This window comes from Echinops telfairi, unplaced genomic scaffold (assembly GCF_000313985.2).
Source record: "Echinops telfairi isolate 266 unplaced genomic scaffold, ASM31398v2 ScPeMD7_7;HRSCAF=31, whole genome shotgun sequence".
In the NCBI taxonomy this organism is placed as follows: domain Eukaryota; kingdom Metazoa; phylum Chordata; class Mammalia; order Afrosoricida; family Tenrecidae; genus Echinops; species Echinops telfairi.
In genome coordinates this window covers 17,325,646-17,341,690 of record NW_022103904.1, presented here as the reverse complement: position 1 = coordinate 17,341,690, position 16,045 = coordinate 17,325,646, and the positions used below count along the sequence as shown (strand labels likewise).

Below are 16,045 nucleotides of genomic sequence, written 5' to 3'. Positions count from 1 at the left end.
TGTGCTCTGATCAGACATGTCCCTCTCCCCTAGCTGCAGCTTCAGTGCCGTCCTCTGAAGTTAATTCTTCTGGGGGGAGGGGCATTTGCCCATATAACTGGGATTGGGGCCAGGCCCTCAGACCTCTCCATTGGCTCCCTTCTCCATGCTGGCATGCTGAATTCCCATCCTGGAACACCAGGTTTAAGTCTGGTCCCTCTTTCCTGTGGAGATATAAACAATACCCTCCCATTGGGTGGATTAGTGCCTGATCCCCTGTTACACATTTCTATCCTCTTTTGCCCCCTTGTGCCCCCCAACCCCTCCTTTTTTATTGGCTACACTATCTATCCCTGGATTTGGTCTTACTCATGCCATATTACCTGGACCTCACCCCAGGAATGTTTGTATACAGTAGCTTTTACCCTTTGCCCCTTCTGCAGTTTTTTTTAAAGCTTACCTCAGCAGACTCATGTTATACTTGTTCTTTTGCACTTGACTTACTTCACTTAGCATGATTTCCTGCAGTTCTTCTCATGTGGCATTAGGCTTCATGCATTCATCATTGCTTTTTAGCAATGCGTAGTACTCCATTGTATGTATGTACCAGGGTTTTTTTAATCCATTCGTCTGTTGATGGAAATTTGGGTTGTTTCCAACTCCTTGTAGTTGTGAACTGTGCCACGATGAACATTGCAGCACAGATGTCTGGCAGTGGTTTGTTTCTTGCCTCTTCTGGGTATACGCCAAGTAGGGGGATTGATGGGTCATATTGTAGCTCAATTTCCATCTGTTGTAGAAATCACCAAATCAATTTCCATAGTAGCTGTACATACCTACATGCCCACCAGCAGTGGATGAGATTTCCTATTTCACCACAGCCCCTCCAACACTTGGAGAACCTTGGGTGGCATGTGGTGGTTCCTTCTGCATCTGGAGTACAGGGAAGGTTTTGTGGGTGTACCTTTCTTGGTGTAGAGCACTGTAGTTGGCAGGCAGAATTACCCTAGTCAGAGAGATCACCTTGGAGGTTGTGTGGATGTTCCCGCAGCATCATGGAGCCCCACTGGTGGTGGGAAGGAGTTCCTCCCAGTCACTCTTATGGGCTCAGTACCCCCAGCCATTTGAAGGGGAGAACCCCCAGGCACTTGGTGTATGGAAGAGGACTGGCATGATTTCCCCAGCTGCCTGTAAAGCCAACAAATATGGGTGGGAGCTCCCCCAGTTGGGCCTTCAGAGTTTCTATAGGTGGAGGGGAGTGGCCTGGAGGTTGATAGTGGCTTGTGAAGGGAAAGAGAGGGAGAGGAGAAGAAAAAGAGAGAAAGAAGAAAACAAAGACAGGAGCAAAAATGCCAAGCAAACCAACACTCTCCCCACCCCCCACCCCCACCCCACCCCTCAGACACAAAGCACAGTCTAAACAAAAGTGAAAACAGTAAAAAAGAAAACAATAAAAAAGGAAAATTGAATCTGCTGAGACTGTTGCAGGAAAGAGAGAAGATATAGAAGAGGACAAAAGAAGAAAAAGTGAGAGAAGAACAAAAAGAAAGGAAAAAGAAAGAAAAAAAGGAGAGAAAAAGAAAAAGGAATAGATAAAGAGCTGGCTAAACCCCGTGCTGTGCTGTGTGTAGCACTGTCACAGGGGACAGGCTGTGGCTCTCCCACTGGGTGGGTGGAGTTGCTCTAGGCAGAGGATAGGGGGCTGGAAGCCAGCAGTGACATGTGGAAGTTAAGAGAGGGAGAGAATCATAAAAGCAGAGAGAGAGGCGAAGAGAACAAAGAGAAGAAAGAAAAATAAGAGAAAGACAAAGAATTGGAAAAACTCAACTGTGCTCACTAAGATTGGCTGTGATGGTAAAGAGGGAAGAAAGTGAGAAGGAAAAAAATAAAGAATAAAGAGATAGCTAATCAGTACTTGCCTGAATGTGGGGTGGGTGGCGTTTAAGCCTGGCCCCAAGATGATAGGTTGGTGTGCCCTTTTAAGGCAGGGATACAGTGGTGCTGGGCGGAATTGCCCTAGTTGGCAAGATCACCTTAGAGGTGTGACCGAGGTATCCCCAGCAGTGTGGTGCGCTGTAGATGGCTGTCACAGCTGCCTCATGTGGTGTGCAGTACCCTGCTATTTGGGTTGATTTGCCCTAGGCAGAGGGTAGTGGCCTGCAAGCCAGTGGTGGTTTATGATAGCAAAGACAGGGAAACAAGAAGGAAAAGAAGGCCAAAGAAAGGAAGAGAAACAAAACAAAACAAACCAGAGCTGTTGAGACGACTGGGATGGGAAAGATAGAAGGGCGAGAGACTAAAGAAAAAAGAAACAGTGGTAAGTAAGGACATAACTGAGACCTGGCCGTGGAGCTGGAGGAGTTCCAACTCTGCCTCAAGGTAGCAGGTGGTGTGCCTGCTTGTAGGGTCTCACAGCTGCTGGGTGGGATTACTATAGATTGCACCTGCGGCCAGGCATCAGTTCCCACTGCGGTACTGAGTGCTGGAGTTCACTGGTGTACCTGCCTTGTGCTCTATGTAGCACTACAGCAGGCGGGAGAGTATTTCCTCATTACTGTGTAGGGCCCCAGGATAGGCAGGACCTCCCCAGCTGTGTGTACAATCACTGAGAGGGAAGCTGGGCTTATTGTCCTCTCTAGACTGCTGGTGCCCTACTCGATCAGAGGATTTATGTTATTTTTTCCCACTGGCCAGCTGGAATAGAATTAAATTAAATTGTCTTCCTGGCTCTGGGCTCTAGCTCTGTTAGAAGCTTAGACTTGCTTTAGTGGGTCTTTGTTATATGGAAAGCCTCCAGGCACTGTAGCTAAATTCTGGCATTCCTTAGCTGGGCTGCTTCTTATGCTGATTTATGTTAAGAGATTCCTTTAACATGCAATCTTGGAGCTGAGCAATGAGCCTGGGATTTGCAGTTTTTACCAAGAATGTACATTCTCACTCTTTTTTATATTATGCTTGTGAGATGTCCTGATTTGGGGGCTGTCAAGCTGACTCCCAGAGGGGGAGATCCAGCTTATCAGGGGGGTTGTTTCCTTCTCAGCCAACTGGAAGTGAATTCGCCCCCTGGACTATGACCATCTGTCCATTTTCTCCCACACTGAGATCTGCCTCAGGTAATTCCTGCTTTTTCTTCTACTCAAAATTATGGCTACCCACCACCCCCAACCCCCAGGTTATGAGCTCAAGGCAGCTAACACTGCGGAGAGCTCTGGTGTGGGTTCTCTTTGTCTCTGGGTTTATGTCCACCCTAGGAAGTCAGCCTGGGGAAATTGCTACTTGCTGTGAAAGGGTGGGGGTCCCTCTTCAGCTGGAGCCCACAAGCCCAGCTCGCAGAACCTGGAGCGATTTTGAACGTTCTTGGTCTGCTGTGTGAGTGGAAATCACAAAAAAGGGGAGTTCAGGACAGATCCTAGTACTCTAGTTCTAATTTCAGGACCCCACCTCCCAGTTTCCTTCACCTTATTTCCCAATTTTCTGATCTGGCAGCAGAAGCTCCGGGAGGGTGAGCCTTAACTAGACGCCATCTTTGACTGCAATCCAATTGTTTTCCATTGAACAACTCATGTACATTTTGTTTTGTGACATTGATTGCAATCCCCACGATGTAACAGTACTCTACCCATGTTTCCTTGTGCTTACTGTTTTCATTAACATTCAGTCCTTTTGATTCTGTATGGTTGGTTTTGCTAAGTATCACATACTTCCCAGATGTTTTTGTTTACCGTGTAGGTCCTACTATTGTTTGGCTGAAAGTTGAGCCATGGGGATGAGTTCAGTTCCAGGACTGGAGGGCATGTGGAGGTCTTAGTGCTGGGAGTTCCACCAGTTTCTATCCTTCCAGAGAACCTAGTCTCCTGTATGATATTCAGTGTTGTTCTACACAATCCTCTCCCTTTTCTAGGACTTTATGTTGTGATCCTTTCAGGGTGGTCAGCAGTGATAGGTGGGTACCATGTAGCCCAGCTTATCTCAGGCTTGTGGAGGCTGGGTTTGAATACTACACTGCTCCTTTGGCCTAATTATTTCCATGTGTCTATGATTTTATTCACTCATTTTTTTTGCTCTGAACATGGAGAAACCAATAGTTGCAATTAAAATGTCTGTTTCATGAGGTTTTCAGACCATAGTTGGTACTCAACAAAGTAGGTTGTACAACATTATCTTTGTGAATTGCTACACCAATTGAACTTGGTGTCCCTCAAGAATACGGCCCTGAGCCCATAGGTCCAATAAATCAGTCCTTCAAGATAATTGGTATGGCTAAAAAAATATTTATAATATTTTTTCTTCAGGCTTTACAACATTCATGGCTATATTGGCAGCAGGTATGAATACACATGTAGAAATATCCTCTCAAATGCATATAATATATGTATATGTATACCTATATAATTAATATTTTATTTATTTTTACATTTGAAGGATTTACATTATACCTCCCAACCATGAAAACATTTATCAATCCAACCATTCACCTACCAGTAGGAACACCTGATATTACTGATCATTTCACTTATTTCATTTCAAATCACTATCATGTAAACCATTAGGCAATTATTAGTTTGCTAAATTTTCAGGTTATAATTTGGTCTTCCTTATTCAATGCCCAACTTTCACATGCATATGAAGCAGGTGACAATGCCATGCCTTGAATCAGACACACTTTAGTCCTCAAAGTAACATACTTGCTTTTCAAGAATTAATGCATTTGATTTGTGGTGCTGGAAAGAGTATTCAAGGTATTATGGACTATTAAGAGGACAAATAAATCTGTCTTGTAAGAAGTACAGCCAGAGTACTCTTTAGAGACATGGATGATGAGATTTCATCTTCCATACTTAGGACATGTTTTCAGGAGAGACCAGTCCCTAGAGAAACACAACATGCTTGGTAAATAGAGGGGCAGTGAAAAAGAGCCAGGGTCTCAATAAAATGGCTTGACACAGTGATTGCAACAATGGGCTCAAGCATGGGGACACTTGTGGATATGGTGTAGGACTGGGCAGTATTTTGCTCTGTTATGCCTGGGGTCACAATAGGTTGGAACTGACTTAATGACACCTAACAACACTTTTCCAGATGACTTGATAGAAGCTCAGATAGCCTTGAGTGAAATGAATAACAAGTGGCAAATATAAGAATTATTGGTTTCAAATTTCGTATTCTATACTCATAGATGTCATTTCTGTAACCTAAATTGCTGCAGTCCATATGAAGCTTATAGTTTAAAGAATAAGTTGTTATTATGTAGGATGTCTTAGCCAGAACCAGTAGACAATGAAAAGAAATCAAAGGAATGCAATTGGACAAAGAAGAACTGAAATTCCCACTGTTTACAGATGATATAATTTTATAGAGAGAGAATCTCAAAGACTCAACAAAAAGATTGTTGGAAACAACCAAGGGATTTGGATACAAGTAGCAAAATACAAGTTTAGCAAACAGAAAGCAATTGTATTCCTATATACTCACAGGAGAGTACCAAAAGAGGCCTAATGGAAACAATATAATTTACAAAAGCCACTCAAAAGATAAAATGCTTAGAAATAAACCTAACCAAAGAAACAAAACACTTGTACAAAGAAAACTACAGATCACTATTACAAGAAACCGAGAGAGACCTACACTAATGGTAGAATACTTGTGTTCATGGATAGGAATACTTCATATTGTGAAAATGTCAACACTACCTAAAGCAATCTACAAATGCAATGCAATTGTGATAAATATGTCAACTTCATTCTTTAAAGAAATGGAAAAACAAGTTATAGACTACATATAGAAAAGGAAGAGATCCAGTCTAAGCCAAAAAAACAAAAACAATAACAACAACACAGAAGAACAAGGTAGTAAGCATTGCACTACCCAACCTCAAAACCTATTACACAGAAACAGGAGTCAAAGTGGCCTGGTACTGGTACAATGATAGATACATAGTCCAATGGAACAGAACAGAAAACTTCAAAACAAAGCATACACCTACAAGCAACTGATTTTCAACAAAGGACCAAAACATATTAAATGGGATAGGGACAGCCTCTTCAATAAGTGGTGCTGGGAAAACTGCATCTCCATATCTGGAAGAATAAAGCAGGACCCATACCTCATCATATGCACAAAAACAAACTCAAGATGGATTAGAGACCTAAATGTAAACTCCACAGATATAATTATCAATTAGAAATTTGGGACAAACTTAAAGGTTCTATTGCAAGACAGGCACACACCGTCTACCAAGTATAATAAAGGAAGCACACACAATGGAAGACAAAATCGATGACTACCCTTTAGTAAAATCAAACACTTAGGCACATCAAAAGACTCCATCAAAAGAGTAAAATGAGATTCCCAGGGATTCAGAAAAAAGTCTTTAGCAATGGCACGACAAACAAGGGTCTAATTACCAAAATCTATAGAATTCTGCAACACCTTCGTAAGAGAATTACAAACTATACAATAAAAAGTGGACAAAAGACATGAATAGACAGTTCAGCACAAATGACATTGAAATGCCACACAAACACATGGCTCATAATTATTAGCCATTTGAGAGACACAAATCAAAACTGTGACAGCCCAATTCATAAAACAAAACAATGTGCTGGAGATGATGCAGAGATGTTAGAACTCTTATGTGGACATATTGGAACACAACTGGTAGGATTGTAACTATACACGACCATTGTGAAAATCAATATGGTGCTACCTAGAACAATTGATAATAGAAATCCCATATGACTCAGCAAAGACGTGAGACACAGGAAACGAACAGATGTAGGCTATCCCATGTTCATTTTAGTCAAGTTCACACTAGCAAGAAGCTGGAAACAGCCAAATACCCCGTGAGAGAATGGATAAAGAAACTATGGTATATATACATAATAGAATACTATGCATCTCTAAAATACAGTGATGAAACCATGAAATGTCTCATGACATAGATCGACATGGAAACCATCATGCTGAGTGAAGTCAGTCAATCACAAAAGGACAAATATGGTCTGAGAGCACTTCTGTAAGCACCAAGACAAAGGCAAGGCTCCTGTTTTCAGGCTGTGCAATCTTCTAATCCTGCCTTCCAAGTAACGGAAGTGAGTCTGCCTAGTGCCCATGAACCATACACCATCCCCTTCATTTATGCATCTTAAAAACCACTTCGAAAGAGGAGACCTCACCAGCTAGACTCAGTTTCTCAAGATGGGACAGAGCGAAAATACCAATCAGTTTCTGCCACACAACATTGTTCTGAGGTCACCCCAAATCAAAAAGGCATCCCTCACTCCTCCAAGAGTGATTAGTGAAACTTATGGGAATTTAATATCAAGATACTGTGTGTGTGTGTGTGTTCAGGGGTGGGGTTGGGGGAGATATGTCTGTCTCTTGGAGAAGGGGATTACACATACACTCTGTATGTATGTATTTATATATGTATGTATATATGTATATATACACACACATTTATATAATAGATTTATCACTTATTTGTACATGAGAGAAAAATAGGACTTTCTATCTTGGGCACTCGTGGGAAGTTCTACCCTTCCCTATAGGATTGCTATGAATCAAAATCAAGTCCATGATAGTGAGTTTGCTTGTTTGTTTTTGTACATCTTGAAAACCATGTTGACATATATAAAACATAGATACATGAATAGAGTTTGAGTTTAACTTAACTGTAGCCCTAATCTAAGAACATGTAGTTTTTATCTCATGGCCCTGCTCAGCATTGTCCTCATGAAGTGAAAATATCACTGAAGATACTGGTGTCCTCACAGAGTGTGGTGTAGGAAGCAGAGGGTGCTCAGCTCTCAGAAAGAGTAGTATTTGGGATCTTAAAACAAAGAGCTGTTTAAATGAGGCTTCTACTAAGTCCACATGGAAGGAACCACACACGCTTGTGTGATCCAAGGATTGCAAATGAGAAACTCCAAATCAGAGGAGGGAACAGTATTGGAGCTTAAATTCTAAGCTCCTAGTTCATGAAGGCTGTGTGGATGACAGTGAAATCCCCAAATCCATTTACATAATCCATCAAGTGGATTAATTCTCCAGTGAACTCTCTATGAGTATGAATCAGGGATGGGAATGACATTGTTTTCAAACAAAGTGTGTGTGTGGGGTGGATTACTGCAGAAGTAGTTAGGTTAAATGTGACAATTTGTCATTTGATATCCCTTTTGATGTAATATATTTTTTCCCAACTTTTAATATTTTCTGCTTTCTTTTTGGTTGATGTTTTTCTCTGTTTTATTCTCTCATTGTTGGGTTGTTTTAGGCTTTGATTTTTGGGAGGTATATTTTTCTATATATGAATTCTAGATTAGGTGAATCTATAAAAACAGCAACTGGATTAATTGTTTCCTAGAGACATGGCAGGGGAGATTGGTAGGTAGTGGAGAGGTAACACAGTGAATTCAAGGGAGAAGAAATGACTTAAAATTGCTTGTGATGATGACTACACAACTCTTGAATATAATTGAACTATTGAAATGTGTATTATTTGAATCTTATGTCAATAAAACTTTTTTTAAAGTAAGTTGCTAAGATATCAGTAATAACAGTCTCTATAAGTCAATGTTTAAAATTCATGATATGATTATGATTAGTTTATATTAAAGGGACTACTTCTATCAATTTTATTGAGTATGGTAAATAAAGTTTTGTTTTCTTTTGTAATGGACAATGTGGTAATATGAAATTAATGGTTAAAATCACTACAACAATACTCTTTATCCTTCTGTATTTTGAATCATTAGCAAAGCTAAGAGAATATTTTTATTTTAAATACTCTCTTTAGGGATTGAAGAATTAGTTACACTTAAGCCTTAAAATGACTAATTATTAATTATCATTGTGATGAAATGTCTACCTTTTTCAGGTATGTATTTAATTAGGCAGTCACATAAATATTCATTAGAACCCAAATATTCCCCACAAGAATGATGAGAGCACCATAAATTATTAACAGTGTGAAAACAATTAATTTTAATATATTAAAAACCAGAAGTGTAATAGTTCTGTTTAGGTGCAGCAAAGAAAATTCAATAGCAGTATGTAAGTTTACTCTATAATTAAAGTCTTAGTAGAATGAACTGTTGAATTGGTGATTTTCTAGATTAAAAATGAAAAATCATTTTTATAATACCATTTTTATTTTCAAGTATCTATGTCATCACTCATTGTCTTAATCAATTTTGAAACATGTAGAGTATCCTGAAATTTTTTTGAGACAAGAACTATGAAAAATATATTTCCAATTCAGTGCTCAAGTTCAGAGTAGTGGCATTAAAGATATATTTCCTTGATAAATAGCAATGGCATTATTGTTATGTAAATATGTTTTCCTATCATATTGAGGAGTTTGTGTGACAAGATATATATTTAAAATATATTACATATAATGTATTAAAATATATTATATCGAAAAATATATTAAAATAAAAATATATATTAAAATATATATACACTGTATATTGTTCTGTTTTTAAAAAATATATATTGTTTTTCTGTTTTATGACAGCACCATTTTGCATGAAGCTTTATCAGGAAATTCTACAGTTTCCAAATGGTGCATTGGTGTGGGCCTTCCTAAAACCTATATTGCATGGAAAAATACTCTATACACCAAATACTCCTGAAATCAATGAAGTCATTCAAAAGGTAAGCTGAAATGAAAGAAATTTACAGATTGTGCAAGTATTACACCAGGAATAAATCATTTAAATATTTAAAAGAATTGCTGGGTGCATAGTTAATAAATATTAACTAGAACTAGAAATTATACACACACACACACACACACACACGATTAGCATTCTTTTTGGCCTGGATATTTTTCTCATTGTTGTTAAAATTGCATTTTCTGAGTCATTTTCTTAGAGGGTAATATTTTATGGGCGTTGTTTAAGAAGAAATGGTGCATTGAAATTATAGAACATTAAACATTGTCATAAAAATTAAAAATTGTAATTCCCAATTGATGTGCATTTGGGCTGTTTCCAGCTTCTTGCTACTGTGAACTGTGCTGCAGTGAACATGCAGAAGGCTGCATCTGTTGTGTCTGTCTCTTCCTTCTCTGGTGTACATGTCTCGTAGTTGTAGTCCTAGATCACCTGGCATTTCTACTCCCAGTTGCTTTAGTTAGTGTCATATTGTCATCCACCGCCCCCAAGGGCTATGACATCCAACTTCTCCACATCCTCTCTGGCATTTGTTCTGTTTTTTATTATTTTTTAATTGAGCTATTGTTGTGAGTGTAAGGTAATATCTCATTGTAGTTTTGATGTTCATTTTCTGGATGACTGGCAATCATGAGCGTTTCCTTGTGTGTTAGTGATTTGAGTCTCATTCCTTGTGAAGTGTCTTTTAATATCCTTTGACGACCTTTTAATTGGATTGTTTTAAATTTTTTTTCATATTGAAGTGTTGCAGAATTTATGAAACATAAATTAGTTAGTTCCTTGTCTGTTGTGCTATTGTTAAAGATTTCTTTCCCACCTATGGATTCTCATTTTACTCTTTTAATGAAATATTTTGATGTACTTAAGTATTGTACTTTTTAATAGGTTCCAATCACCTATTTTGTCTCCCACTATGTGTACTTCCTTTATTATACTTGATAGTCTGTGTATGCCCTGAAATAGTACCTTTATGTTTGTCCTAGTTTTATGAATTGATGATGATAGCTCTGGGGTTTACATTTAGGTCTTTAATCCATCTTGAGTTTGTTTTTGTGCATAGGGTGAGGTATGGGTCCTGTTTCATTCTTCTGGAGAGAGGGATCCAATTTTTCCAGCACAATTTGTTGAAAAGAGTGTCCCTTTCCCATTTAATCTTTGGTCCTTTGTGGAAAATCAGTTGCTTCTAAGTGGATGCTTTTATTTCTGTGTTTTGCATTCTATTCTATTGGTCTATGTATTTATCATCATACCAATACCTGTTTTGACTACGTGGCTGTGTAGTAGGTTTTGAGGGAGGGTAGTGCAAGGATTCCTACTTTGTCCCTTTTTTGAAAAATTTTTACTTATCCTGGATCTTTTTCCTCTCTATATGAAGCTGGTAATTAGCTTTTCCATTTCTTTAAACAATGGTTTTGTAGCAAAATTGCATTGTTTTTGTGTATTGTTTTAGGTATTATTAACATTTTCATGATATTTAGCCTTCCTATCCATGAATATTGAATATTCTTCCATTAGTGTAGATATCTTTTGGTTTCTTGTAATAGTGTTCTGTAGTTTTTTTATATAGATCTTTTGTTTCTTTGGTTAATTTTATTACTAAGTATATTATTTTTTGTGTGGCTATTGTAAATGGTATTGTTTTCTCTCTTTTTTTGAGTTCTTTACTGTGTATATATGGGAATCCAATTGATTTCTGTTTGTTAAACTTGTATCCTGCTACTTTACCAAACCCCGGTGTTTTGTGGACTATTATCCACTCTGTAGGGATAGAACTAGGGCTTTGTACTCCCATAAACAGTTACAGTCTCAGAAACCCAGAGGGGCAATATTACTGTGTCCTATTGGACCATTGTGAGTTAGCATTGACTCAATAGTAGTGACTTTCTTTTTTTGCGGGGAGGGAATCATCCTAACAAGCCTAAGACAAGTGCAGTACTGAGAGAACTTTTCTCTAACAATCCATTAATCACGGAAACATGTTTAAACATGCATAATTTGAAATAAACACATACCTGTATGAAATGGAATCCAAAAATTAGATATTAGTTAAGCATATAGGTGTATTTTTGAGAAGCAAGCATGGACAAGCATTGTTTTATTTAATTGATATGTATTGGGGACATATACTGCACCCAGCAATGGTTTAAATCCTGGAAACCCAGTGGTGCACAGGTGTATGTCTCCTGGATTGAGGAAGACAAAAGGGAATGGGGCTTGACTTTGTACTTTAGCTGCGAGGACTTTTCACATTGCATACATATGTACCAGTCAATTAGCATGCAGATGGAAATGATGGGCTTCTGCTTAGATGACAAAATTATTCACAATGTTATGTGCTCTGTTATAGTTTTTTTTTTTTTTACAGCACAAAGGAGTCTCCTGAATATATATTTTTAATTTGATTAGAACTATATAAAAATATGCTTTATTTTTCAGGCTAATTATACATTTTATTTTGTGGACAAGATAAAGACATTATCAGAAACACTACTGAACGTATCCAGCCTTTTTCAGAGAACTGGGAATAGCCAGATGCTTAACCAATTTCAGGTGAGTGATGAAGCATTGCTTCTCTGGTTGGTAGAGTATATGTGACAAATCAGAATGATCCTTTAGAAGACTACAAATTGATAACTGGCATAAATAAGCTAGGATAAGCACAGTACTTAGAATAGTGTTTTGCACAAAGGAAAAACCACTGTGTTAATCTGGGTCTTCCAAGAAACAAATGTCAAGATGGAGTTGCAGAAACACCTGGTAGAGAACAAGATTGAGGGAACAGGAAGGCAGGAAGGGCTGTCAGACTGTGACTGTGACCGAAAGAGATGTAGAAATTTGAGAGGAAACATCCTTTGTGCAGTTAATAAATGTTGGTTAGACTTTCAGGGAGTTATTACGCTGAAGTTGGCTATGGAAGGAATCTGTGTCATCTGGGAATGGGCTTCAATAGGCATCCCAGTTGCATCTTGACATTCACAGGGGATAGCCTGTGAGGTGTACAGTGATCAAGCACTCAAGAAGAAGATTTCAGGGAGGTGGAATTCAGAACACCACACCTGAGCCTACTGGACTATGTTTATTGAAGTTGGAGGTCTGTGGTGTTCATTCTCATTGTAGCCACAGTTGTATGCTTGCTATTATTGTTTTTATTCTACTAATTTTCTGCTCATTGACCTATTTGTCAGTACAGAGATCAACAGATCATTTTTTGTTTTGTAACTGGCCAGACAGTAATTGAGACTTTGATGCATTAATTATAATTACATACAATAGAAATGACAAACTGAATATGTACAATTTCCCTGATGGTGCCATGAGTTATGCATTGGGCTATTAATTTCCGGTCAGAGGTTTAAATTCACCAACTGCTCTAAGGGTGAAAGATGAGTCTGTTTGCCCCTTCAAAGTTGTACAACCTTAGAAACTCTAGATCAGGTCACTGCGAGTCTGAATCAACCCAGCAGCAGTGGATAGCCTTTTGACTGTGATTACATAAAGAAACACCTAACACACCGTCAAGGACCCCTAATGGTGCAGTGGTTTAGTACTTGGCTACTAATTGAAAGGTTGGCAGTTTGAGTCCACCCAGCACATTTTAGAGGAGAAAATGGATATCTGTGCTTGGACAGAAGAGAACCTGGAAAACCCATCAGGTCAGTTCTACTCTGTCCCACGGGGTTGCTGGGAGCCAAAAGCTCCTCCCCAGCACCTAATAACAACAGTGGCTCAAGAGTTGGGCAAAGATTCCTGGGGAAATTTATAATTTGTCTGCAGACTGTTTACTAAATAGTCACCTTGGAAATTAAAGCCACCTGTTCCTTCCTTTACATAACTTTTGAGCTTACACAGAATAAAGTATTTTAAGTTATTATTTTATTTCTTTTAGCAGTGGGATCAAGTTTAGTTTATTATGGCTTTATTTTTAAGTCCAGACCTGTGTTTGTGGCTTAGTTCCATGGATAAATAGTTTTTATCTTTGAGTATTTCCTATACTGATGATACTTTACCTTTCTTATCAGTAAATCCCCCAAACTGTACCCATAGCCCATGGGTTGATTCCAACTCCTAGTACCTCAATAGAACAGAGGGGGTGGCTCCTGTGGTTTCCAAGACTAAACCTTTACAGGAGCCGACAGCTTCATCTTGGTCCGGTAGCACAGCTCGTGGGTTTGAACAGCTGATTTTGAGGGTCACAGTCAAATGCTTAGCTCACTGAACCAACTGGGCCCCTTTCAATAGTGAAAAGCAAAATTGGTTTCCAAATGGTGAGATTGGGAGAGTATATGAAATAATAAATGACTCAGCACATTGTCTGGCAAATGCCCAAAGAAAGGAGATAAATAAGATTCTGAAAAAACAAACAGCACAAAACAAAAACCCCAAAGAGCACAAGCTGCCAATAGTTTTGTCATTTTTATGTGGCGTGTAATTGCCATTTAAATGAGGCAAATAAAAGAAATGAAAGGGTAGCTACTAAAGGTACTAGGCTTTTTACCTTAAATGTTCCATGTTATAAGGTTGTGTGCTAAAACAAAGTCGTGTTAACATACAAAAATAATTGTTCTCTATTGAACTCACCAACTCCAAAATTAGTCCCTTTTTTTTAATGCTGAAGTTCAGCCTGACTGCATCAAATGTTTTCCACTGTGTATCTTGCTGGTTTTTGAATGCTGGGCATGTGATGGTTCAATGCAAATAAATGCATGCCGATTGCTATGCAAAGACATCATGTTTTATTAAGTCCATGACTGTGATTTTAAAGAAACTCCATAGAAAAAATCTTTGTGAAATGAAGCAGAGTTAGAACCCTTCATAATGAGATAAAAATGATAGTTAACAAAATAAAGATGTTTTCAAGGAGAGTGATTTGAGTATCAATGATTAAGACACAGTTTGGGGAAAATAATGTAACTGGTCTTTAGTGGCTTACAATAATGACTACCTCTTTACATTTGGACCGTGGAAAATTAAATATGAAGCTACGAAGGTTGTATAATACCACCACTAGTTTTGTTAGCATTGTCCGCCCCAAATTAAACACTTGGTTCATTCTTTGTTCCCAATATTGGTACAAATCACAATTATAATCTAAATGATCATAGTTATTTTTCTAAAGATAAAATCCTACAAAATGTGCCCCACTATTCACTATAATTTTTTAGAATCTCTTTTAAGTGGATTCACTTTATGGACAATTTTTGTGCAGTGAATCTTTGAATAACTAAAAATTAGTCAATAAGGAAATTATAGAAGTATTTTTACTAGTGACGCTGTATTGTTTGCTTTTAGGAAGCCCTGAGAAACAAATTTATAAGAACATTTATAGAGAGCCAGTTGCATATTGATGTAGACAAACTTACTGAAAAGCTTCAGTCGTATGGTAAGTGTGCTGGGGCTGCTCGGGTTCATATGCCAATGCTTCTGCCATTGGGGTCCTCACACTTGGGCCACTGACTAGCTGGTGACACTAGTTTCTGATGTCTCATCGCTAAAATGATTCATTTAAACTAAATCAGCTCTGAGGATTTTTCCTACCTAAAATTCTCTGCTTTGCTGACTCCAGGCTGGAATAAAAAAGAACTTAGCTAAGTTCAACAACAACAATGAATGCATCCTTCTGATTTGAATTTAAGGATATGAGTTACAAAGAAACTTGACATAACAGGACTATTATTATTTTAAAAAATTGATTACATTAATTTAAAAAGGTATATCACAGATAAAAATCTATCCATATGCAAAAATGTGTGGAAACACTGCACCTTATTAATTCATTAATTCCTTAGATATTGATATGTGTACGGGTGTGGAGAAAGTAGATCATTTTCTTACAGCACAGTCTAGTGGGGGAGGATGAACATGCTTACAGGCAAAGACAATTGGTGAGGTGAGATTTCTCTCATGAGCACACGTGGAAGCTCGAGCTAGAGAGGAGATCTGCAGAAAGAAATGCTTCTCCAAAAAGAAAACCATTGAGCTCAATCCAGTGTCAGGCAAGTGCAGGTCACTTCTATGGCCCGTTTAGAAGAAAGGGGCTAAGGTTTGCCTGACGGATACAAGTTCAGAGACTGTGACTGTCCAACAATCCGTTGCGGTGGAATTGATTCTACCCTCAAGTGACCTGTGTGTGCCAGATATAACATGCTCCATATAATTTTCTTTCTTTCTTTTTTCTTTAAATACTTTTATTGGGGCTCTTACATCTCTTATCACAATCCATACATTCATCCAGTGTGTCAAGCACATTGGCACATATGCCGCTATCATCATTTTCAAAGCATTCTCTTCCCACTTAAGACCCTGATGTCTGCTCCCCATTTCTTCCCCCTCCCTCCCCCCCACCCTCTCTCACAAACCCTTGCTAAATTATAAATTATTATTATTTT

At 38.3% G+C, this 16,045-nt stretch overlaps 1 protein-coding gene across 1 annotated transcript in view; it reads left to right on the top strand.

Moving 5' to 3' along the window:
* ABCA13 (ATP binding cassette subfamily A member 13) overlaps positions 1-16,045 on the top strand; it is a 457,705-nt gene that overhangs the window by 131,186 nt on the left and 310,474 nt on the right. Inside the window, exons 22-24 of the mRNA XM_045286290.1 lie at positions 9,500-9,639; positions 12,096-12,209; positions 14,949-15,039. Of these exons, the coding sequence (XP_045142225.1) occupies positions 9,500-9,639; positions 12,096-12,209; positions 14,949-15,039 (345 nt within the window). The remainder of the gene's footprint in view (positions 1-9,499; positions 9,640-12,095; positions 12,210-14,948; positions 15,040-16,045) is intronic.